General features: G+C 37.5%; 1 protein-coding gene across 1 annotated transcript in view; it reads left to right on the top strand.

The window, feature by feature from the left end:
- The window catches only part of LOC121373473 (unconventional myosin-Vb-like), a 196,293-nt gene that overhangs the window by 51,920 nt on the left and 116,696 nt on the right, over positions 1–27,677 (top strand). Inside the window, exons 3-13 of the mRNA XM_041500138.1 lie at positions 2,655–2,763; positions 3,886–3,942; positions 6,571–6,715; positions 8,653–8,815; positions 10,509–10,639; positions 12,163–12,257; positions 13,890–13,997; positions 15,227–15,333; positions 16,572–16,703; positions 17,499–18,355; positions 21,914–21,995. Of these exons, the coding sequence (XP_041356072.1) occupies positions 2,655–2,763; positions 3,886–3,942; positions 6,571–6,715; positions 8,653–8,815; positions 10,509–10,639; positions 12,163–12,257; positions 13,890–13,997; positions 15,227–15,333; positions 16,572–16,703; positions 17,499–18,355; positions 21,914–21,995 (1,986 nt within the window). The remainder of the gene's footprint in view (positions 1–2,654; positions 2,764–3,885; positions 3,943–6,570; positions 6,716–8,652; positions 8,816–10,508; positions 10,640–12,162; positions 12,258–13,889; positions 13,998–15,226; positions 15,334–16,571; positions 16,704–17,498; positions 18,356–21,913; positions 21,996–27,677) is intronic.

The following is a 27,677-nucleotide window of genomic DNA, read 5'->3' as shown; positions in this document are numbered from 1 at the left end:
TCTCATATGTTATAGCTCTACAGAAGATCACCCAAATAATATTATTTGGGCAGCTAACGCCATTATTTGTTAATATTTAAGTCGCCAAAACAGGACATTGGTCGCGTTTTGAGCCCTGATCTTAGCGCTGCGATATCATAAGACCAACATAGGCTATGACATCTGTACAACACACACCATAGTGATGCCATTGCCTATGATGGTTTTACGATATCATAGCACTAAGATACACATGTATGTATAGCTTTCATAAATATGGGTCTAGGTCTTAAATAGTGCATGGCTGTGAAATGAATAATATATCCAGGTCAAGGATGCATCAGGGGATGGGGGTGGGGATGGGGGTGGGGATGGGGGTGGGGATGGGGGTGGGGATGGGGGGTAGATGAAGCCATCATAGGCTATGACATCACACCATGGCATTTGGTGTAGTGACAGCATAGCCTACAACAGTTTTACGATATCGCAGCACTAAGATATCTTCGAAAGTATTGGCCCTGGCTATAGATTTTCGAAGCTCCCTTAGCACTATGGTGTCGTAAAAACAATATCGCAGTGCAAAGATACATGTTGCTTCGAAAGTATGGGCCATGGGTTTTGAATAGAAGTCTCTCTACCTTAAATAGATCTTACATTTTGTTTGGTTTAACGACACCACTAGAGCACATTGATTCCTTAATCATTGGCTATTGGATGTCAAGCATTTGGTCATTTAGACATATAGTCTTAGAGAGGAAACCCTGTACATTTTTCATTCAGCAAGGGTGGGAATTTTCCTCAGATCAGCTGTTTTCCTCTCATGGAACATTGCGTTTCCTCGCATTTTAATCGTCCTTTCCTCCAAAACGTTTCAGATGGCACAGAATTTAACCTAGGATTTCAATAATTTCCGGAATATCTCTAGATTTCCTCTTTTTTTTAAACAGTTCACCAATTCCCACCCCTGATTAGTAAATGTAGCAAGGGATCTTTTACATGCTCCATCCCAACAGACAGGCTAGCACATACCACAGCCTTTGATATACCAATTGTGGTGCACTGGCTGGAATGAGAAATAGCCCAATGGTCCCACTAACAGGGATTGATCCCAGACTGACCATGGATCACTAGACTATATATTCCGCCCTGGTGCTAAAATAGTTGCTGAGCCGTTTCATGTGAGGGTGTCGTTTTTGTTACGTCCAGAACACTACATGTATATTTATTGCATATAATTTTAAAACTTAAAACAGTGATTCAAACTTGTGTAATTTAGTCAATACTCCTATAGGCCTAGTTCTGTATAATATATACACACACCTTTTGGTCTCTACAGTGTTCAGACAGTTTAAAATTAATTGCAATATAAACAGTGTGTTTTTGATGGGCCAAGCAGTATCTTGAATAGTACACGAATCCACCATGTTTTTGAAATAATAGAAGTCCCTGGCTTATAATCAAGTATTTACGGTGTGCACGTTGTTTTTTTTCTGAGAAAATTTTGATCACTAGTACCTGCAAATTAGTATCCATGTACTCGTATTAGTAAAGCTGATTCACGCATGATACATTGTACATATAGAGTGAAACCCGTCTAAATCAGATCATGTCCGGTGTTAAGAGGGTCACGTTTTAGAGTTTAGAAAATTTGGGACTATAAAACGTGGCCTGTTTTTAACGGGATTCCGGTTTGTTCAGGGTCTGGTTTAGACTGGTTTAACTGTATAATTGAGTTTTAAACTAGTGCATATGTAATTATTCTAATAACCAGCATGGAATTTGTTTTGTTTTAAAATTATTTCACTCATTAACAAGTTATATTAATAAAGTTTTTGCTGCAGTCAGTAACTTAATTTCACATTTATTTATTTATATTATTATTTATGTATGTATGTATGTACGTATTGTATGTATGTATGTATTGTATGTATTGTATGTATGTATGTATGTATGTATGTATGTATGTATGTATGTATGTATGTATGTATGTATGTATGTATGTATGTATGTATTGTATGTATGTATGTATTGTATGTATTGTATGTATTGTATGTATGTATGTATGTATGTATTGTATGTATTGTATGTATGTATGTATGTATGTATGTTTATTTATTTATCTACTTATGTACGTATTTATGTATACTTTTCTAAATTAGAAATATTTGACTTTTCAGATAAATATTTACAGTTAAATTAAAGCAGCAATTTGTGTATCATTTATTTATTTATTTATTTGTGTATTTATTTATTTTATTTATTTATTTAGGTATGTATTTATGTATAATTTTTTTAATTAGAAATATTTGACGTTTCAGATAAATATTTACAGTAAAGGGCAGCCATTTATGTATGTTTGTAATTTTGCACATAACATTATTAACATGTACTTTTGATAACGATGTCAACATTTAATTGACGAAACGAGATTTTAAACTTGTGGTTTTAAACAGAGACATTATTTACTTTTATTATAAAATAATAAGTGTATACATGTATTAGTACTTTGTTTCAACAACATGTAAATAACATATTAAAAAGAAGGTATTAATGGTCTATATGTTCATCACAATAACTATTGTATTCTCACCTTAAATGTTCATGTAACTGCAAGAGATTTTTTTAGGTTTTTTTTTTAATTTCCTGATTTGTAATTAACTCCCTTGCTTTTCCAGGATGCTGTTATTCAGATTGACAAAAAGAACCTTCCACATTTACGAAACCCTGACATACTAATAGGAGAAAATGATCTAACGTCACTCAGTTACCTGAATGAACCAGAAGGTATTTAAGACATACTAATAGGAGAAAATTATCTAAAGTCACTGAGTTACTGTATGAACCGGAAGGTAAGACATACTAATAGGAGAAAATGATCTAACATCTCTGAGTTACCTGAATTAACCAGAGGGTTAGACATACTAATAGGAGAAAATGATCTAACGTCACTCAGTTACCTGGATGAACCAGAAGGTAATTAAAACATACTAATAGGAGAAAAAGATCTAACGTCACTGAGTTACCTGGATGAACCAGAAGGTAATTAAGACTTACTAATAGGAGAAAATGATCTAACGTCACTGAGTTACCTGTATGAACTGGAAGGTAAGACATACTAATAGGAGAAAATTATCTAACGTCACTGAGTTACCTGTATGAACCAGAAGGTAAGACATACTAATACATTTGTAGGTAAAAATGTGCACTGTATGTTATTGGTATTGAGTTCTTCAAATTATTAGTTGATAAATGAACCTAGATTTTATCACGTAATGGAGTTCAATGCATTAATTAGTTCTACAAATTAAGAAACATTTGTGTCTTTAAAAGGACATTCCCGAGTTGGCTGCAATTTTAAAAAAGTTAACGACTAACAGTGACTTTTTAACGATTGTAATTACATATGAAATATATTTTTCTGCATCAAATATTATTGGCTGTATATTAAATGTGTTTCTGATCGTTCTAATATTTGTACTAGGTTAAATTTCGTTTTATTTCCTAAAATATTTTTTTTTCGTACATATAAAATTAGTTGAAGACAAAATCCAGTTTGGGCTTCTTACAAATATTAAGACAACCAGAAACACATTGAATATACAGACACTGGTATTCTAAACAAGAAAATATATTTAATATGTAAGTTGAATCGTAGAACTATTTTATTAGTAGGAAACATCTTACAGTGCAGCAAACTCAGGAATGTCCCTTTAAGACTTTCAATTTTGGCATTGTTTTGAATCGTGTTGAATTCGTTACTAAAGAGTTTCTTACATTCTATTTTTAGTCTTGATCAACTCAAATGTATTGTTTACATAAATTACACCTATCAAATCGAATAATTTATGCTTTTTTTTTTTGCTTTTGTTTTTTTAATTGTTTAATTTTTTATATTTTTTATTTCAGTTTTGTACAACTTGAAAGTGCGGTTTGTAGAGCAGAACATTATTTATACCTACTGTGGTAAGTTTCCTATTCCACAACACAATGGAATGTACTATTACAACATAGATTTATAATGCAATTGACACACCTTAATTACACACCTTAATTACACACCTTAATTACATACTGGGCAGGATGTAGCCCAGTGGTACAGCGCTCGCTCGATGCGCGGTCGGTCTGGGATTGATCTCCGTCGGTGAGCCCATTGGGCTATTTCTCGTTCCAAGCCAGTGCACCATGACTGGTATATCAAAGACTGTGGTATGTACTACCCTGTCTGTGGGATGGTGCATATAAAAGATCCCTTGCTGCTAATTAAAAAGAGTAGCCCATGAAGTGGCGACAGCGGGTTTACTCTCTCAATATCTTTGTGGTCCTTTAACCATATGTCTGATGCCATATAACGTAAATAAAATGTGTTGAGTGCGTCGTTAAATAAAATATTTCCTTCCTTCTAATTACATACTAGATAACACATTATTTACATGTTACATGTAGATCGAATGGAATAAAAATATTTTTTTGTAACTTGCACGTCATTAAGTAAGCAAATAAAAAAAAAAACAGACTTCGTAATTAAACATGTACAAATAAATACTAATTTAATTGTTTCAAGAACAACATGTTTATTTATTTGTTGGAATAGAAAAATTCATATTTAAATCAACTAACATTAGTTAAATTCTAAAATTGTTTGAACATGCAGAACATACTTTATTCTCTTCCTGGCCTTTAAAATCAGAGTGGGCAAGAGCCAAGGTTTATATTGTAGAACTGCCCTATTAGGAGATAACCATATGGAGGTTTTAGATTTCTGGGTGTTATTGTCTATTTGATCCAGCAAATGTAATTTTTGACCGAAGGCTGAGGTAAAAAATGAAACATTTGCGGACATCAAATAGACAATAACACCCGCAAATCTAAAAACTCAGTACAGTTATGTCCATTGTAAACTGAATCATTTTTCTACAGATCTAATTGTATATTTGGTATTTCTTGAAAAAAAATACCTGGCTACAATCTAACTGTAGACCCTTGAATCGTCAACTTGGCCTGTTGCAATTGCGAATGATGTCAGTTTCTAATGACGTCATTAGCTTTCTGGGTGTTATTTTCATTTGATCCAGGAAAAAGAATGTAATTAACCAGTCACAATACAGAACACACTCGCCATCAGTTTACAATTGACCAATCACAATACAGAACACACTCGCCATCACTTTACAATTGACCAATCACAATACAGAACACACTCGCCATTAGTTTACAATTGACCAATCACAATAAAGAACACACTCGCCATCAGTTTACAATTGACCATAACCTGCTTTCCTCAGTTGAATCTCACACACGTCTCGAAATTTAATGGCGGCCATGTGGCTAATTGCCGTAATGCCCTAACAGAGCACATTTTGTACAGTATCACGTCGCGATTTGCTACGCAAGTTTCAGAAGAAGAAGAAATTTGTTTTGGTTTTGTTTAACGACACCACTAGTGCACCACAACTGGTTAAAGGCCGTGGTACATGTATATGCTTTAGATCCTGTCCGTGGGAAAGTGCATTTAAAATTTCCTTGCTGTTAATGGAAAAATGCAGCGGGTTTCCTATGATATGACTACATGTCAGAATTACTAAATGTTTGACATCCAATAGCCAATGATTAATTAATCAATGTGCTCTAGTGGTGTCATTAAACAAAACAAACTTCTTCTTTTTTCTGTCTGTGGGAAAGTGCATATAAATTATCCTTAATTCAGCTAATGGACAAAATGTAGCGGGTTTCCTCTCTAAGACTATACGTCAAAATTACCAAATGTTTCACATCTAATAACTGATGATTAATAAATCAATGTGCTCTAGTGGTGTCATTAAACAAAATGAAACTACTAGTATTCCCTGTTGTTCTGTTATTACTGTATTTCTGGTGAGTGTCGTATGCAAAACGGCAGAAAATATGGATTGGGGAATGCACTGTATACAGTGTACAGTATGTCGACTGGTGAGACGTCTTTCGTGATATCTCACCTGCAGTATCCAGAATGTTAAAACGCATCCATTTTTAGAGTTGATATACCTTGAAAATTAAAAAAACATCAAAATGGTTTTAGTTCCCAAACCAAAATTATATATGATATTAAATTTTCATTTAGATGGTTCCTGAATTGCTTTTGGCACAACCCACCTTCACTTCATTTCAACTTATTTTCGCGATTATATCCAATTAAGGTTCAAGCACGCTGTCTGGGGCATACTCCTCAGCTATCTGGGATGTCTGTCCAGGACAGTAACTTAGTAGTTAGTGGTTAGTGAGAAAGAAGAGGGTGTAGTGGTCTTACACCTACCCACTGAGTCATTAAAACTTGCTCTGGGTGGGAGCCGGTACCGGGCTGTGAACTCTGTACCTACCTGTGTGTCCATGACAGTGGGTTAGTAGTTATTGGTTAGTGACAGAGAAGAGGGTGTAGTGGCCTTTTCCCTACCCATTGAGTCATTAAAACTCGCTCTGGGTGGGAGCCGGTACCGGGCTGCAAACCCTGTACCTACCAACCTCACACTGTATGGCTTAACCACGACACCACCGAGGCTGGTCATAACCCACAATTGGTCTTGGCAATTTAACATACAATATTTGTGTGTATTTCAGGTATCGTCCTGGTGGCAGTGAATCCGTATGAACAGCTACCGATCTACAGTAATGACATCATCCAGGCATACAGTGGGCAGGACATGGGCGCCATGGACCCACACATCTTTGCCGTCGCTGAAGAGGCCTTCAAGAAAATGTCCAGGCAAGAAGGATCAACATCTTCTCACGTCCCTAGCCATGCAAGACAGGCGTATTCCATGATGTCAGCCCATGGGGAATAAATCGGTCTTGCATGACCACGTGACTTCTGTTGTTTGAGCTGATATTGACATTGGGTGACTTCATGTAAACAGCAAAATAACACAAGAAATGCTTTTTATATTTCATAAAAACAAGGAAACCTGCTGTCATAATGAAATTATACAATTATTTTAATCCACCCACCTTGTAATGTCAATGCCCCAGACCTCGAAAATAATTAATGCAGTTTGGTGTAATAGAAAAATAAACCTCGAAATAAGAGTTTGGGGTGATAGAAAAATAAACGTCAAAATAAGACAGCAGATAAAGAAAAACCCTCACAATAAAGCAGCTTGTGATGAGAAAATAAACCTTGAAATATATATGCTTCAAAAAAAGTAGGGAAACCTGAAATATTAATGTTAATATCAACTATTAGACCGAACATACATTTTGACCACAGACATCCTAATAAAGGATGTTCAGGTCTGTTTATCAACACACCGAAACACATTCCATAGTTTGCATGTCTATCACGCAGTTGCCCCATACACGTGCATGGGGTGTCATTCTCGATTTTGACAATTTCCAGGAAGGTCGATTAATCACTGTGGAACATTATTTCTGACAGTCTTTTTCATTCTGTTGATCATACAGTTGTTATTGTTTTGTTTTTAGTCATTTTTATTGTTTGAATTTGCGATTTACTGATAAAAAAAATTCAAATTTCACTTCTGACCCCAATCATCCTTCGAGATCTTTGGTGGTCATAAAACCTACCGTATTTGACCGGAAATAAGCCCATGTCTTTGAATAAGCCCCCCTCCGTTTTGATAGCATTTAAGAAATTAGGCCCTCATTCGTAAATAAGCCCACCCCCAACTTTGTCACAGTATAAATTAAAATAACACGAAATTGCAAGTTTGCTCAAAGTTCATTTAAAAGGTCATACCTCCTGCAGATAATTAAACACAAATGTAACACAATATTTTACCCACCAGTGAGATTTAGCAGTCTAACAGTGTGTAACATTGTTTTCAATTTCATGCCTGCAGTATTTCTTTGAAGTATCCAAGCCAAAGTATGAACTAAAAACCAATGTCTATTTTTACCACCACACTGGGTCCGCAGTTAATGCTAATTAAGCAAATACCATATTTTGATTGGCTAAGAACAATGACCTTAGATTGACAATTTTTTGTAGTGTAAGCTGGCTGCCTGTGTCAGAAACGTGTGTACGCTATTGAGTTTGTTGTTAATTGATGTTGTTTCAAGTCTTCTCAGCATTAAATTTTGGATGTAAATAAACCTCACTGGTAAGTAATTGTAACATAGAAGGTGTGTTTCTGATAATTAGATACTAGTAAAAAAAAACACAATTTAATTAATAAACAATTATTATTTATTAATAACAAATGGAACACTAATTAATAGATATGCTACTGAACGTTTTTTGTTTTCTTCCTAGTTCATTTAATTATTATTATTTATTTTAATTATTATCATTTTTTTTTTCTCAACAAAACTGGCCCCTTGTCTGGGAATAAGCCCACCCCATGCTAAGCTCACAATGAGTTGTCTTGGCCCCCTGGGCTTATTTCCGGTCAAATACGGTACTATAATACTGAACTATCAGTTGTAATGTTTGCCCAATTAATTCACTATTATCATATAACCATTCCCCACAGCTAATATACCTTACAGTTTTGGCAATTGTAAATTCTTATTTGAGTTCCCCTACTTTTTTTGAAGAGTATATATTATTTTCCCAAAATTTCATTCAGGAAAATTAGCAAAAGTTTCATTTTCTCATATTTAATGCACAGGGAAATGTTATCTGTTGTTTTAAAACTTTTGTCTAATCAAGCTTATCTTTGGGTTTGTTTTAAAATTTTCTAGATTTGACCAGAACCAGTCTATCATTGTGTCTGGGGAATCTGGCGCTGGCAAGACGGTATCGGCAAAGTATGCCATGCGGTATTTCGCAGCGGTGGGCGGGTCCCAGGCCGATACCGAGACTCAAGTCGAGAAAAAAGTCTTAGCATCCAATCCCATTATGGAGGTTAGTCTAATCGTTAACTAGTATTAATTAGTGTAATTACTAGTCCAATTGTTACTTAGAATTAATTAGTGTAATTACTAGTCCAATTGTTACTTAGAATTAATTAGTGTAATTACTAATCCAATTGTTACTTAGAATTAATTAGTGTAATTACTAGTCCAATTGTTACTTAGAATTAATTAGTGTAATTACTAGTCCAATTGTTACTTAGAATTAATTAGTGTAATTACTAGTCTGACCGTTAATTAATATAATCACTAGTGTTAATTAGTGACACTAGTGTTAATTAGTGACACTAGTATTAATTAGTGACACTAGTGTTAATTAGTGACATTGTCTATCTGGTCTAGTGGTGTCATTAAACAAAACAAACTTTTAACTTGTGACACTCTTTTGGGTGGAGAAGAAAGTGTTAGCATCCAGTCTCATTATTGAGGTCTGTACCTTTAATTGTCTGATCATGAATTGGTTTTAATTAGTGTAATGACTAGTCACGTCTTTAGTGTTAATTAGCAGCATTTGAGACACAAGGGAAGAAAAACATCTTGGCATCTAGTCCCATTTGTACGTTTAGGAGATAACCATATGGAGTTTTTTAGATTTGTGGGTGTTATTGTCCATTTGATCCTGGAAATGTCATTTTTGACCGAAGGTGTTAGCCTGAGGTCAAAAATTAAATATTTGCGGGCATCAAATAGACAATAACACCCTCAAATCTAAAAACGTCATATGGTTATGTCCATTGTAAACTGAATTGTTTTTCAACGGAACTAACTGTATATTTGGCATTTCTTGAAAAAAATATCTGGCTCTAATCTAACTGTAGACCCTTGAATCGTTAACTTCGCCTGTTCCAATTGCTAATGACGTCACTTTCTAATGATATCATTAGCTTTCCGGGTGTTATTGTCTATTTGATCCGGAAAAAGAATGTAATTAACCAATCACAATACAGAACACACTCCAGTCAGTTTACGATTACTAGTCTGAACATGCTATGGTAGGCAGCAGGACATTCTAGCACTATGATTTTGGCTTCATACACTTCAATCATTCCAGCTAGTGCTCCATAGCTGGTGTAACAAAGGTGTGGTATGTACTATCCTGTGTGGGATGGTACTTATAAAACATCCCTTGCTGTTAATCGGAAAGAGTAGCCCATGAAGTGGCGACAGCGGGTTTCCTATCTCAATATCTGTGTGGTCCTTAAAGGAAAATGCCCTAGTTTTTAAACACTGAGACATTTTTTTTACTATTAGAGCCGTTTTTGATAACTGAAATCATACTTTACTTAGATTTTATTGTTTAGATTATCCATTTCGGTACGTTTGGTAATCCTGGTGTTTTTAATATCACAAAATGCATCTCTCATATTTTTAAAAACGCATGTGCGTCTGAGAAGTAACAGTTATGGAGTTGAGTTTTGGTCTATTTTTAGAGGGTAATTCACCATTTCAAAGTCACAGACTTATGTTTCACTCAATTATAACTTTATCCAAATGTGTTACAGGTTTGTAGACTAACTAAACTTAGTGTTAATTTTTAGAAATGAAAATTATACCTTAGAACAATTTCTCCTGCCCAAAAGAATTTTCTACTTTTATCTTGTTTTTTACTTTAACTTAATGGGTGTTGTTTAATGGTGTCGTTAAACAAATTCAATTTTAACTTTCATTTCTGTTATTTGTGACAGGCGATCGGCAATGCAAAAACCACCAGAAACGACAACAGCAGTCGGTTTGGCAAATACATAGAAATTAGCTTCAACAAGAAACACGAGATAATCGGAGCAAACATGAGAACCTACCTGCTCGAAAAATCAAGGTGTGCATGCGTCTGACTGTCTGTCTGTCTGTCTGTCTGTCTCTCTCTCTGTCTCTCTCTCGGTCTCTCTCTCGGTCTCTCTCTCTCTCTCTCTCTCTCTCTCTCTCTCTCTGAATTTCTCTGTCTCTTTGTCTCTCTCTGTCTCCTTGTCTGTTGCTCTCTGTCTCTCTTTGTATCTGTATCTTTCTCTATCTCTTTCTCCCTGACTCTCTCTCTGTCTCTGTCTGTTTCTCCCTCTCTTTTTCTCCCTCTCTGTTTCTCCCACTCTGAAGACTAAAAGTCAAAATTATCAAATGTTTGACATCCATTAGTTAATGATTAATAAATCAATGTGATCTAGTGGTGTCGCTAAACAGAAGCAACTGTTCTCTGATGACTGTGTATCAGAATTACCAAATGTTTGACATCCATTAGTTAATGATTAATAAATCAATGTGATCTAGTGGTGTCACTAAACAGAAGCAACTGTTCTCTGGTGACTATGTATCAGAATTACCAAATGTTTGACATCCATTAGTTAATGATTAATAAATCATTGTCATCTAGTGGTGTCACTAAACAGAAGCAACTTTTCTCTGATGACTGTGTATCAGAATTACCAAATGTTTGACATCCATTAGTTAATGATTAATAAATCAATGTGATCTAGTGGTGTCACTAAACAGAAGCAACTGTTCTCTGATGACTGTGTATCAGAATTACCAAATGTTTGACATCCATTAGTTAATGATTAATAAATCAATGTGATCTAGTGGTGTCACTAAACAGAAGCAACTGTTCTCTGATGACTGTGTATCAGAATTACCAAATGTTTGACATCCATTAGTTAATGATTAATAAATCAATGTGATCTAGTGGTGTCACTAAACAGAAGCAACTGTTCTCTGATGACTCTGTATCAGAATTACCAAATGTTTGACATCCATTAGTTAATGATTAATAAATCAATGTGATCTAGTGGTGTCACTAAACAGAAGCAACTGTTCTCTGATGACTGTGTATCAGAATTACCGAATGTTTGACATCCAGTGATATGTCAATGAGCCCTGGTTGTCCCATTAGGGCTTGGCGTAGCACATTGGTAAAGCCATGCCTGAGGCGTCTGGGATCGATTCCCGTCGGTGGACCCATTGGGTTATTTCTAGTTCCATCCAGTGCATTACGAGTGGTATATCAAAGGCCATGTTATGTGCTGTCTGTCTGTGGGATGGCACATATAAAATATCACTTGTTACCAATGGAAAAATGTGGCGGGTTTTGTCTCTAAGACTGACACCCAAACTGGATTTTGTCTTCAAATAATTTATCTAGTACAGATATTAGAACGATCAGAAACACGTTTAATGTACAGCCACTAATATTTTATGCAGAAAAATATATTTGGTATTTAATTACAATCGCTAAAAAAGTCTCTGTTAGTCGATAACATCTTAAAAATTGCAGCAAACTCAGGAATGTCTCTTTAATCATAGACTGGAATGCTATGAAATAAAATGATATTTGTTAATTTTTGCTGATTACAGAGTTGTTTTCCAAGCATCTAATGAGCGGAACTATCACATATTCTACCAGCTGTGCTGTTCAAAGGACTTGCCTGAATTCAAAGATTTCAAACTCAGTAAGTTTCTGTACTTCTGTCTGTCCGTCTGTGTGTCTGTCTGTCTGTCTGTCTGTCTGTCTGTCTGTGTGTCTGTCTTGACTGTTTGACTGTCCATCCGGCCATCCGTCTGTCTTTCCGTCTGTCCCATATATAGTTTTCCAGACTCTTTTTTTTATCGCAATATTGAGCTGACATTTTGTGTAAAGGTTTATCATGTAGGTCAAATTTGACTTTTATGGGAATTTATTCAAGGGCCATAACTGTAAACAATGGAATTTATCCTAGTTTGACAGAGTTATGGCCCTTGAACAATTTTTAACCTACATTATTCAACCTCAAATTGTAAAAATAGCAACTAATTTAACACTATTTTGAGTCTAATTACCAAAATAACATTTACCCAAGAACTTATTAAAAAAAAAAAATTTTTTTTTTTAAAAGCCTATGATCAAGATCCATGACATCATTGTTTATGACAGTTTATTTTCACTTTCAATCAACGACAAGTAATCCATCCATCATCTACTTCAAAGTCTGTATTATCAGTTATTTTCAGCAAATACATCCTTTACAAATCTTCAGTTTTCATTAAATAATAATGTCTAACATGTTTTAAAAGAAATAATTATACAAATAGCGAGAAATTGAACCCATGTGCGCATTACATCATCAGTAATATTTACACAAATTTACAGTTTTTTTCAATATTGCGATAACTTAAATGCAAATACCAGTCAACAAAATACACTCAACATGTTTGACTGTCATTCTACTATGTTCTAGCATTCACAGAATCAAGATAGATAACTCCTGTGAATTTTGACACCTGGGTTTGCGAAGATCGGTCACGTCTTGACTGCATTCGAGAATGGGTGGGAAAGAGTTAAAGTGACATGCCCTAGTTTCAACCCGTAAAAATGGATATCAAGTTTAGTTAATCTACATGTACAAACCTGTATCACATTTGGATAAAGTTACAACTGAGTGAAACAAGAATCTGTGACGTTGAAATACTCTTAAAAATAGACTAAAACCTCTGACTCCATAACTGTTGCTTTTTAGACAATGTGCATTTTTAAAAATATGAAAAAAGCATTTTGTGATATTAAAAACACCTGGATAACCAGAAACATTGTAATGTCTGATTTCAGTTATCACAAACGGCCCTAATAGTGAAAAGAAATGCCTTAGTGTTTAAAAACTATGGTCTGTCACTTTAAGAGTATCTCGCTCGATGTGCGGTCAGTGTGGGATCGATCCCCATCAGTGAATCCATTGGGCTATTTCTCGTTTCAGCCAGTGCACCACGACTGGTATATCAAAGGCCATGGTACATGTATGTACCACCCTGTCTGTGGGATGGTGCATATAAAAGAACCCTTGCTGCTAATCGAAAAGAATAGCCAATGAAGTGGCGACAGCAGGTTTTCTGTCTTAATATATGTGTGGTCCTTAACCATATGTCTGACGCCATATAACCGTAAATAAAATGTGTTGAGTGCATCATTAAATAAAACATGTCCTTCCTTCAGTTATCACAAATGGCCCCAATAGTGAAAAAAATGCCTCAGTGTTTAAAAGCTAGGCTCTATCCCTTTAAGAGTGTGTTATGTATTAAAACTAAAACGTTGTTGCTGTGTGATGTTGCAGGTTCCACGGAAGACTTCTTCTACATCAGTCAGGGCGCGGCGCCCATCATAGATGGTGTTGATGATGGTGCTGACTTGGAGACAACACGAGAGGCGTTGTCGTTGCTAGGTAATACAATACTAGATTTTATACTCAATTTGCAACTGTTATACTTGGACAAATTCACACCAAAAAAATATTAATTTTTTTTATAATTTGAAACAACACAACTTATTTTGTTAAAAATACACACAAATGAAGTCTACAACGTCCTTTCCATGACCTGTTTTGTGTAAGGACGTCACATGTTAAGGGGAGCTGAAAATTATTCTCCTACAATTAATCTCGGTAATGTTAAAATTATATTTTCTTCAATTATTACACAGATTTTTTACCGGATATTTCTTACATTAAGATATGTCTTACATTTTGGGAATATTATAGTAATCTTTTTTAATTATTACAGGGACATTTTACCAGATATTTCTTACATTTTGGGAATATTAAAATGATATGTTTCAAATATTACAGAGACATTTTAAGATATTTCTTACATTTTGATAATTAAAATGATATGTTTCAAATATTACAGAGACATTTTAAGATATTTCTTACATTTTGGTAATATTAAAATGATATGTTTCAAATATTACAGAGACATTTTAAGATATTTCTTACATTTTGGTAATATTAAAATGATATGTTTTAAATATTACAGGGACATTTTAAGATATGTCTTACATTTTGGTAATATTACAGTTATATTTTTTAATTATTACAGGGACATTTTACCAGATATTTCTTACATTTTGATAATTAAAATGATATGTTTCAAATATTACAGAGACATTTTAAGATATTTCTTACATTTTGGTAATATTAAAATGATATGTTTCAAATATTACAGAGACATTTTAAGATATTTCTTACATTTTGGTAATATTAAAATGATATGTTTTAAATATTACAGGGACATTTTAAGATATGTCTTACATTTTGGTAATATTACAGTTATATTTTTTAATTATTACAGGGACATTTTACCAGATATTTCTTACATTTTGGTAACATTAAAATGATATGTTTCAAATATTACAGGGATATTTTACCAGATATGTCTTACATTTTGGTAATATTACAATTATATTTTTTAATTATTACATGGATATTATACCAGATATTTTTTAAATTTTGGTAACATTAAAATGATATTTTTTAATTATCACCGAGATATTTTACGAGAATTTCTTTCATTTTGATAACATTAAAATGATCTTTTTTTAATTAGTACAGGGACATTTTACCAGTTATTTCTTACATTTTGGTATCATTAAAATTGTCTTTTTCATTTATTTCAGGAATTCAGGCGAAAGATCAAATGATGATATTCAGAATTTTTGCAGCCATATTACATTTCGGTAATATTAAGATTCGGGAGACAGATGGAGAAGCTTGTGAAGTGCCAGTATGTACTGTCACGTTATTAATTATTATCTTCTTTTTATTCCCATTCTTGCCAGATTGAAGATTCTTATAGGAAAGTCCTTGAAAGTCGGGGACGTTCGAAGAAAAATACTTAAACTAATGAAGGTAGTCAGCCATATTGACTGCAATGTAACAGTTATGTACCTTTAAAAAAAATTTTAAATCTGAAACAAGGATCAAGAAGCATGTGAAGTACTGGTATGTGCTGTCTCGTTATTATTCCTCTTATCAGTACAATTGGACGAGACTATAGGTGTCGTCTCCATCCTTCTGTCTGTCTGTCTGTCTGTCTGTCTGTCAGTCAGTCTGTCCGTCTGTCCCACATATAGTTTTCAGACTTTTTTTTTGTCACAATGGCTCAAAATATTAAGCTGAAATTTTGTGTATAGCTTTATCACGTACTGTTGTAGATCAAGTTTGATTTTCATGTTGATTTTCCCCACTTTTTCACAGATTTATGGCCCTTGAACTTAGGAGATACAAAAAACTATTTGGCCCCTATAGGGGACACGTATTGCTTTAGGATCTGATTCAGTTGGTATCGCATTCACCTGAGATGGCAGGGCTATTTCTCATTCCAGCCAGTGCACCATGACTGGTATATGACAGGCCGTGGTATGTACTACACTGTCTGTGGGAGGGTGCATATAAAAGATCCCATGCTGCTAATTGAAAGCGTCATGGTTAGGCCATCGGTCTACAGGCTGGTAGGTAATGGGTTCGGATCCCAGTCAAGGCATGGGATTTTTAATCCAGATACCGACTCTAAACCCTGAGTGAGTGCTCCGTAAGGCTCAATGGGTAGGTGTAAACCACTTGCACCAACAAGTGATCCATAACTGGTTCAACAAAGGCCATGGTTTGTGCTATCCTGCCTGTGGGAAGCGCAAATAAAAGATCCCTTGCTGTTAATCGGAAAGAGTAGCCCATGTAGTTGCGACAGCGGGTTTCCTCTCAAAATCTGTGTGGTGCTTAACCATATGTCTGACGCCATATAACCTTAAATAAAATGTGTTGAGTGCATCGTGAAATAAAACATTCCTTTCTATTCTATTCTATATTACCAAATGTTTGACATCCAATAGCTGACCGACTGTAGTTTTAGTTGTAATGGTGAACTAATGACTGTTTTTTGTTTGACATCCAATAGCTGACCGACTGTAGTTTTAGTTGTAATGGTGAACTAATGACTGTTTTTTGTTTGTTTTTCCCCCACAGCCTCAGGAGCCTCACCTGACCATCATGTGTTCTTTGCTGGGCATCGAGGAGTCACAGATGAGAATGTGGCTGTGCAATAGGAAAATACAGACCGTGAACGAGTCACTGATGAAACCACTCACAGAAAGTCAGGTACGCTATCAGACAGTGAACGAATCACTGATGAAACCCCTCACAGAAAGTCAGGTACATTATCAGACAGTGAACAAATCACTGATGAAACCACTCGCAGAAAGTCAGATACATTATCAGACAGTGAACGAATCACTGATGAAACCACTCACAGAAAGTCAGGTACATTATCAGACAGTGAATGAGTCACTGATGAAACCACTCACAGAAAGTCAGGTATGCTATCATCAGGTACACTGTCAGACAGTGAACAAATCACTGATGAAACCCCTCACAGAAAGTCAGGTATACTATCAGACCATGAACAAATCGCTGATGAAACCACTCGCAGAAAGTCAGGTACGCTATCATCAGCTACACTATCAGACAGTGAACGAATCACTGATGAAGCCACTCACAGAAAGTCAGGTATGTTATCATCGGGTACACTATCAGACAGTGAACGAATCACTGATGAAACCTCAGTTATGCCAACAGATGGTGCATTAAATTTATATTTTGAACTAGGTTTATACTGGGTTTTTTAACTAATTTATATACTGTAGATCCATTATGTATTGCGCCATTAATGTATTGCGATATGCCAACAGTAGCCCAAACTGCATGTAGAAAGTATTGCGACATCAGATGTAGCTTACACGAAAAGTATTGCGACCGTAGCTGGTACTCAAAGACAATAAACATGATGGAGGCATAATCAACAGGAACATTGTCTTGGCAACGGCCCGAGGCATAGTATTACATGAAAATCGATCCCTCCTTGAAGAACACGTGGGACCCATCTCTTTGACTAAGGCCTGGTCTGATTCGTTTTTACGAAGACTTGGTTTTGTGAAACGAAAGGGTACAAAAGCGGCACGAAAGTTACCAGCTGACTTCGACAGACAGAAAGAAAAGTTCATCGCGATGGTAGGGAAAACAGTGCAGACAAACAACATTTCCGCCGAGTTGGTAATAAATTTTGATCAAACAGGTGTCAAACTTGTACCCGTTTCCAACTGGACATTGGCAGAAAAGGGAGCGAAACAAGTTACCGTTGTGGGTATAGATGACAAGCACGAGATCACGATGTTACTGGGAAGTTCGGCCAGTGGCAACCTGTTACCCCCTCAGATAATATACAAAGGTGTAACCGATCAATGCCACCCAATCTACAAGTTCCCCGACGACTGGCACGTGACACATTCCGCCAATCACTGGAGCAACGAGCAGCCGATGCTGGACTACGTTGACAATGTGCTGGTTCCATACGCCAAAAGGGTGAAGAAAGAACTCCGACTACCAGCACGACAGAAATCATTGGCAATCTTCGATGTATTTGCAGCCCATAGTTGTCAATCATTTTTAGACCTGCTACAAAAACGGTTCTTTGAAGTGCGATTTGTCCCGGCTGGCTGCACCGGTGAGCTGCAGCCCATGGATTTATCGGTGAATGCAGAGTTTAAATTAGCAATCAAGGAAAAATTTACCAAGTGGTATGCTGACATTGTGGCCAAGAACATAAAAGAAAACACCAACAAGCCTGTTGACTTAAGAATCAGTTTGATCAAACCGTTTCACGCCCGGTGGATTGTGGCATGCATTGTCAAGTTATCGAAAGACAAACAAACCGTTACGCGTGGTTGGCGATCATCAGGTCTGCTTGCAGTGGTGTGAACTTTACTCAGAAAATAAACATTAGTGTTTGCTAATTACACATTATTTTTAAAGTAATTTTATGCAGTATTTTACTGTTGTTTTTATACTACAATAATATTATTTTTGCTGTGTTTTTAGACTGTAAATTATTATTTTGTTGTGTTTTCAGGCTATTATTTCACTGTATTTTCAGACTACATTGTATATCATGAATATTATTTTCAGACTGTATATTATTTCATTGTATATTTAGACTATGATCATTATTTCACTCTGTATTTTCCAAATACATATATTGTTTCACAGTATTTTCACACTAAAATCACACTACATTTGTATATTATTTCATTGTATTTTCAAACAACATAATTTGTATTTGATTTCACTGTATTTTCAGACTAAATTAATGTATTTTTTTCACTGTTTTTCATACTGCATGTATATGTATTATTTCACTGTATTTTCGGACTTTATTTTTATTTTCAGACTACTTTTTATTTCACTGATTTTCAGACTTTATTTTTTATTTCACTGTATTTTCAGACTTTATTTTTTATTTCACTGTATATTCAGACTTGATGTATTATTTCTAGCCCATGAAGTGGCAACAGAGGGTTTCCTCTCTCAATATCTGCGTTGTCCTTAACCATATGTCTGACGCCATATAACATAAATAAACTGTGTTGAGTGCGTCATTAAATAAAACATTTCCTTCCTTCCTCTCTCAATAATATCTGTGTAGTCCTTAACCATATGTCCGACGCCATATAACCGTAAATAAAATGTGTTGAGTGCATCATTAAATAAAACATTTCCTTCCTTCCTTCTCTCAATATCTGTGTGGTCCTTAACTATATGTCCGACGCCATATAACCATAAATAAAATGTGTTGAGTGCGTCATTAAATAAAACATTTCCTTCCTTCCTCTCTCAATAATATCTGTGTAGTTCTTAACCATATGTCCGACACCATATAACCGTACATAAAATGTGCTGAGTGCGTCGTTAAGTAAAACATTTCCTTCCTCTCTCAATATCTATGTGGTCCTTAACCATATGTCCAATGCCATATAACCGTAAATAAAATGTGCTGAGTGCGTCGTTAAGTAAAACATTTCCTTCCTCTTTCAATATCTATGTGGTCCTTAACCATATGTCCAATGCCATATAACCGTACATAAAATGTGCTGAGTGCGTCGTTAAGTAAAACATTTCTTTCCTTCCTCTCTCAATAATATCTGTGTATCTTCCATATGTCCGCATAAATAAAATGTGTTGAGTTCGTCATTAGATGAAACATTTCCTTCCTCTCTCAATATCTATGTGGTCCTTAACCATATGTCCAAGCCATATAACCGTACATAAAATGTGCTGAGTGCGTCGTTAAGTAAAACACACAGTTCTTCTACCATATAACCAGGTGTTTGATGAACCATTTCCTTCCTCTCTCAATACTGGTCCTTAACCATATGTCCGACACCATATAACCATAAATAAAATGTGTTGTCATTAGATGAAACATTTCCTTCCTCTCTCATCTATGTGGTCCTTAACCATATGTCCAAGCCATCGTACATAAAATGTGCTGAGTCGTTAAGTAAAACATTTCCTTCCTCTCTCAATATCTATGTGGTCCTAACCATATGTCCAATGCCATATAACCGTACATAAAATGTGCTGAGTGCGTCGTTAAGTGATCAATATCTATGTGGTCCTTAACCATATGTCCATGCCATATAACCGTACATAAAATGTGCTGAGTGCGTCATTAAATAAAACATTTCCTTCCTCTCTCAATATCTATGTGTCCTTAACCATATGTCCAGGCCATATGTACATAAAATGTGCTGAGTGCGTCGTTAAGTAAAACATTTCCTTCCTCTCTCAATATCTATGTGGTCCTTAACCATATGTCCAATGCCATATAACCGTACATAAAATGTGCTGAGTGCGTCGTTAAGTAAAACATTTCTTTCCTTCCTCTCTCAATATCTATGTGGTCCTTAACCATATGTCCAATGCCATATAACCATAAATAAAATGTGCTGAGTGCGTCGTTAAGTAAAACATTTCCTTCCTCTCTCAATATCTATGTGGTCCTTAACCATATGTCCAATGCCATATAACCGTACATAAAATGTGCTGAGTGCGTCGTTAAGTAAAACATTTCCTTCCTCTCTCAATATCTATGTGGTCCTTAACCATATGTCCAATGCCATATAACCGTACATAAAATATGCTGAGTGCGTCGTTAAGTAAAACATTTCTTTCCTTCCTCTCTCAATAATATCTGTGTAGTTCTTAACCATATGTCCGACACCATATAACCATAAATAAAATGTGTTGAGTTCGTCATTAGATGAAACATTTCCTTCCTCTCTCAATATCTATGTGGTCCTTAACCATATGTCCGACACCATATAACCATAAATAAAATGTGTTGAGTTCGTCATTAGATGAAACATTTCCTTCCTCTCTCAATATCTATGTGGTCCTTAACCATATGTCCAATGCCATATAACCATAATAAAATGTGCTGAGTGCGTCGTTAAGTAAAACATTTCCTTCCTCTCTCAATATCTATGTGGTCCTTAACCATATGTCCAATGCCATATAACCGTACATAAAATGTGCTGAGTGCGTCGTTAAGTAAAACATTTCTTTCCTTCCTCTCTCAATATCTATGTGGTCCTTAACCATATGTCCAATGCCATATAACCGTACATAAAATGTGCTGAGTGCGTCGTTAAGTAAAACATTTCCTTCCTCTCTCAATATCTATGTGGTCCTTAACCATATGTCCAATGCCATATAACCGTAAATAAAATGTGCTGAGTTCGTTAAGTAAAATATTTCTTTCCTTCCTCTCTCAAATCTATGTTTAACATGTCCAATGCCATATCCGTATAAAAGCTTGCGTCTGATTTTTTATTCCTCTCTCAATATCTATGTGGTCCTTAACCATATGCTACCGTAAATAAAATGTGCTGAGTGCGTCGTTAAGTAAAACATTTCTTTCCTTCCTCTCTCAATATCTATGTGGTCCTTAACCATATGTCCAATGCCATATAACCGTAAATAAAATGTGCTGAGTGCGTCATTAAGTAAAACATTTCTTTCTCCCATCCTTATTATGTTTATTTCATTTGATTTCCAGACGAGTTTTGCCCGATTCCCATGATTGTGTGAACACGTGTCTACAAAGCGATAAAGCAGCACATGTTCATCGGGGTCCTACTATGGGTAGAATCATGGTATCTGTGCATGTCCCATGCTAATAATTAAAAAATGTACCGGGTTTCGTGCATGACTATGTGTCAGACCCATCCATGATTAATAAATCAATGTCTAGTTAAATAAAACCAACTTTTAGTACAAACTATTTTTGGTTACAGCTTTTTTACCATTGATTTACACATTACTTAGACAATTATTTTTAAGTTGTCAGTTTTTGCAAATCCAACATATTTCAGGTCGTCCCGTTGTTTGTAATAGCTAAAAATTATTTTATGCAATTGTTTTTTTTTAAATGCATTGTTTGTCATGTATTGTTTGCATTTATTTTCTTTCAGATTTGAAACATTTGAAGTGAACAGTTTTGAGCAGTTTTGTATCAACTATGCCAATGAGAAACTTCAACAAATATTTAACATGGTCAGTATAGTTCTCTGATTTTATTTTCTCCTATACCTAGCTATGCAAGACAGACCCATTCTATAATGTCGGCCCATGCAGAATCAATCTGTCTCCCATCCCTAGCCATGCAAGACAGACCCATTCCATGATGTCAGCCCATACAGAATAAATCTGTCTCCCATCCCTAGCTATGCAAGACAGACCCATTCCATGATGTCAGCCCATACAGAATAAATCTGTCTCCCATCCCTAGCCATGCAAGACAGACCCATTCCATGTCAGCCCATACAGAATAAATCTTTCTCCCATCCCTAGCCATGCAAGACAGACCCATTCCATGACGTCAGCCCATACAGAATAAATCTGTCTCCCATCCCTAGCCATGCAAGACAGACCCATTCCATGACGTCAGCCCATACTGAATAAATCTGTCTCCCATCCCTAGCCATGCAAGACAGACCCATTCCATGACGTCAGCCCATACTGAATAAATCTGTCTCCCATCCCTAGCCATGCAAGACAGACCCATTCCATGACGTCAGCCCATACTGAATAAATCTGTCTCCCATCCCTAGCCATGCAAGACAGACCCATTCCATGATGTCAGCCCATACTGAATAAATCTGTCTCCCATCCCTAGCCATGCAAGACAGACCCATTCCATGATGTCAGCCCATACTGAATAAATCTTTCTCCCATCCCTAGCCATGCAAGACAGACCCATTCCATGACGTCAGCCCATACAGAATAAATCTGTCTCCCATCCCTAGCCATGCAAGACAGACCCATTCCATGACGTCAGCCCATACAGAATAAATCTGTCTCCCATCCCTAGCTGTGCAAGACAGACCCATTCCATGACGTCAGCCCATACAGAATAAATCTTTCTCCCATCCCTAGCTGTGCAAGACAGACCCATTCCATGATGTCAGCCCATGTGGAATAAATCTGTCTCCCATCCCTAGCCATGCAAGACAGACCCATTCCATGACGTCAGCCCATACAGAATAAATCTGTCTCCCATCCCTAGCCATGCAAGACAGACCCATTCCATGATGTCAGCCCATACAGAATAAATCTTTCTCCCATCCCTAGCTATGCAAGACAGACCCATTCCATGACGTCAGCCCATACAGAATAAATCGTTCTCCCATCCCTAGCCATGCAAGACAGACCCATTCCATGATGTCAGCCCATGCCAAATAAATCTGTCTCCCATCCCTAGCCATGCAAGACAGACCCATTCCATGACGTCAGCCCATACAGAATAAATCTGTCTCCCATCCCTAGCCATGCAAGACAGACCCATTCCGTGACGTCAGCCCATACAGAATAAATCTGTCTCCCATCCCTAGCCATGCAAGACAGACCCATTCCATGTCAGCCCATACAGAATAAATCTTTCTCCCATCCCTAGCCATGCAAGACAGACCCATTCCATGACGTCAGCCCATACTGAATAAATCTGTCTCCCATCCCTAGCCATGCAAGACAGACCCATTCCATGATGTCAGCCCATACTGAATAAATCTGTCTCCCATCCCTAGCCATGCAAGACAGACCCATTCCATGACGTCAGCCCATACTGAATAAATCTGTCTCCCATCCCTAGCCATGCAAGACAGACCCATTCCATGATGTCAGCCCATACTGAATAAATCTGTCTCCCATCCCTAGCCATGCAAGACAGACCCATTCCATGATGTCAGCCCATACAGAATAAATCTTTCTCCCATCCCTAGCCATGCAAGACAGACCCATTCCATGACGTCAGCCCATACAGAATAAATCTGTCTCCCATCCCTAGCCATGCAAGACAGACCCATTCCATGACGTCAGCCCATACTGAATAAATCTGTCTCCCATCCCTAGCCATGCAAGACAGACCCATTCCATGACGTCAGCCCATATAGAATAAATCTGTCTCCCATCCCTAGCCATGCAAGACAGACCCATTCCATGATGTCAGCCCATACAGAATAAATCTGTCTCCCATCCCTAGCCATGCAAGACAGACCCATTCCATGACGTCAGCCCATACAGAATAAATCTGTCTCCCATCCCTAGCCATGCAAGACAGACCCATTCCATGACGTCAGCCCATGCTGAATAAATCTGTCTCCCATCCCTAGCCATGCAAGACAGACCCATTCCATGACGTCAGCCCATACAGAATAAATCTTTCTCCCATCCCTAGCCATGCAAGACAGACCCATTCCATGATGTCAGCCCATGCAGAATAAATCTGTCTCCCATCCCTAGCCATGCAAGACAGACCCATTCCATGACGTCAGCCCATACAGAATAAATCTGTCTCCCATCCCTAGCCATGCAAGACAGACCCATTCCATGACGTCAGCCCATACTGAATAAATCTGTCTCCCATCCCTAGCCATGCAAGACAGACCCATTCCATGACGTCAGCCCATACAGAATAAATCTGTCTCCCATCCCTAGCCATGCAAGACAGACCCATTCCATGATGTCAGCCCATACAGAATAAATCTGTCTCCCATCCCTAGCTATGCAAGACAGACCCATTCCATGACGTCAGCCCATACAGAATAAATCTGTCTCCCATCCCTAGCCATGCAAGACAGACCCATTCCATGATGTCAGCCCATGCCAAATAAATCTGTCTCCCATCCCTAGCCATGCAAGACAGACCCATTCCATGACGTCAGCCCATATAGAATAAATCTGTCTCCCATCCCTAGCCATGCAAGACAGACCCATTCCATGACGTCAGCCCATACAGAATAAATCTGTCTCCCATCCCTAGCCATGCAAGACAGACCCATTCCATGACGTCAGCCCATACAGAATAAATCTGTCTCCCATCCCTAGCCATGCAAGACAGACCCATTCCATGACGTCAGCCCATGCTGAATAAATCTGTCTCCCATCCCTAGCCATGCAAGACAGACCCATTCCATGACGTCAGCCCATACAGAATAAATCTTTCTCCAATCCCTAGCCATGCAAGACAGACCCATTCCATGACGTCAGCCCATACAGAATAAATCTGTCTCCCATCCCTAGCCATGCAAGACAGACCCATTCCATGACGTCAGCCCATACAGAATAAATCTGTCTCCCATCCCTAGCCATGCAAGACAGACCCATTCCATGATGTCAGCCCATACTGAATAAATCTTTCTCCCATCCCTAGCCATGCAAGACAGACCCATTCCATGACGTCAGCCCATACAGAATAAATCTGTCTCCCATCCCTAGCCATGCAAGACAGACCCATTCCATGACGTCAGCCCATACTGAATAAATCTGTCTCCCATCCCTAGCCATGCAAGACAGACCCATTCCATGACGTCAGCCCATATAGAATAAATCTGTCTCCCATCCCTAGCCATGCAAGACAGACCCATTCCATGATGTCAGCCCATACAGAATAAATCTTTCTCCCATCCCTAGCTATGCAAGACAGACCCATTCCATGACGTCAGCCCATACAGAATAAATCGTTCTCCCATCCCTAGCCATGCAAGACAGACCCATTCCATGATGTCAGCCCATGCCAAATAAATCTGTCTCCCATCCCTAGCCATGCAAGACAGACCCATTCCATGACGTCAGCCCATGCCTAATAAATCTGTCTCCCATCCCTAGCCATGCAAGACAGACCCATTCCATGACGTCAGCCCATACAGAATAAATCTGTCTCCCATCCCTAGCCATGCAAGACAGACCCATTCCATGACGTCAGCCCATACAGAATAAATCTGTCTCCCATCCCTAGCCATGCAAGACAGACCCATTCCATGACGTCAGCCCATGCTGAATAAATCTGTCTCCCATCCCTAGCCATGCAAGACAGACCCATTCCATGACGTCAGCCCATACAGAATAAATCTTTCTCCAATCCCTAGCCATGCAAGACAGACCCATTCCATGATGTCAGCCCATGCAGAATAAATCTGTCTCCCATCCCTAGCCATGCAAGACAGACCCATTCCATGACGTCAGCCCATACAGAATAAATCTGTCTCCCATCCCTAGCTGTGCAAGACAGACCCATTCCATGACGTCAGCCCATACAGAATAAATCTTTCTCCCATCCCTAGCTGTGCAAGACAGACCCATTCCATGATGTCAGCCCATGTGGAATAAATCTGTCTCCCATCCCTAGCCATGCAAGACAGACCCATTCCATGACGTCAGCCCATACAGAATAAATCTGTCTCCCATCCCTAGCTGTGCAAGACAGACCCATTCCATGATGTCAGCCCATGTGGAATAAATCTGTCTCCCATCCCTAGCCATGCAAGACAGACCCATTCCATGACGTCAGCCCATACAGAATAAATCTTTCTCCCATCCCTAGCCATGCAAGACAGACCCATTCCATGACGTCAGCCCATACAGAATAAATCTTTGTCCCATCCCTAGCCATGCAAGACAGACCCATTCCATGACGTCAGCCCATGCAGAATAAATCTTTCTCCCATCCCTAGCCATGCAAGACAGACCCATTCCATGATGTCAGCCCATGTGGAATAAATCTTTCTCCCATCCCTAGCTATGCAAGACAGACCCATTCCATGATGTCAGCCCATACAGAATAAATCTTTCTCCCATCCCTAGCCATGCAAGACAGACCCATTCCATGATGTCAGCCCATACAGAATAAATCTTTCTCCCATTCCTAGCTATGCAAGACAGACCCATTCCGGGGGGGGGGGGGGGGGGGGGGGGGCGCAATTGCCTACCCAAATTCGGGAAAAACAGTGGGGGAAATTCGGGCAGTTTTTATCTGGGTAAAATTTCAGGCAAATCAACCCCTCCAGCCCCCCTAAATCAAAGAGTCCCCATACACCCATGAGTTTTAGATTGTTATTTTGTTATTAAAACCTTCTTTATAAAAGCTATCTTGTTAATTTGTTGTGTTAAATTATATTTAAGACATGAAACAGACGCGGCAAATATGATAGTGTAGATTATTTATGATAAAACGGTCAAATAAAGAAGTTATTTTTTCAGCCATCTTTGTTCGTGTAAAATAATGGTTTATTTATCAAATGGATGGGAGAAAAAGACTCCATCATATGCAGTCATGTGGGATAGAAAAAGTACACTGTCGGTGGTGGAAATTTCGACCCTGGGTTTCTGCAAGCCTCGTCCCGGGTCGAAATATCCACCACCTCAGATGTACTTTTTCTATGCCACATGACCACATATGATGGGAGTCTATTAGTCTTTTTTTATTTGATCTTTGGTTTATAGTCCGACCATCATTTAACATTTCTCGCTCAAGCCAGTTTACCACAACTTGTATATCAACGGCTGTGGTATGTGCTGTCCTGTGTATGGGATGGTGCATAAAAAGATACTTTGCTGCTAATCGAAAAGAGTAGCCCATGAAGTGGCGACAGCAGGTTTCCTCCCTTAATATCTGTGTTGTCCTTAACCATATACGGTAACCATAAATAAAAGGTGTTGAGTGCATCGTTAAATAAAACATTTCCTTCCTTTCTTTGGTTTATAGTCCAATAATCACTGAACATCTTTTATTACATACCCGTTCAATCTTACTATAGTGATAAAGACATTTTGAAACTAATAAATGTATTTTGTATCGCACATACATGTATGTGCGATATGGACCGGAACTTTTAAATGAGAACTCCCTTTTCCCTTTTACTGCAGTTAACGCATTTTATTTACTGACGTCATATATGATTT

This window comes from Gigantopelta aegis, chromosome 5, assembly GCF_016097555.1.
Source record: "Gigantopelta aegis isolate Gae_Host chromosome 5, Gae_host_genome, whole genome shotgun sequence".
Lineage (NCBI taxonomy): Eukaryota > Metazoa > Mollusca > Gastropoda > Neomphalida > Peltospiridae > Gigantopelta > Gigantopelta aegis.
Note: the sequence above shows the minus strand (reverse complement) of the source record. Positions and strands in the feature narration are given on the sequence as shown.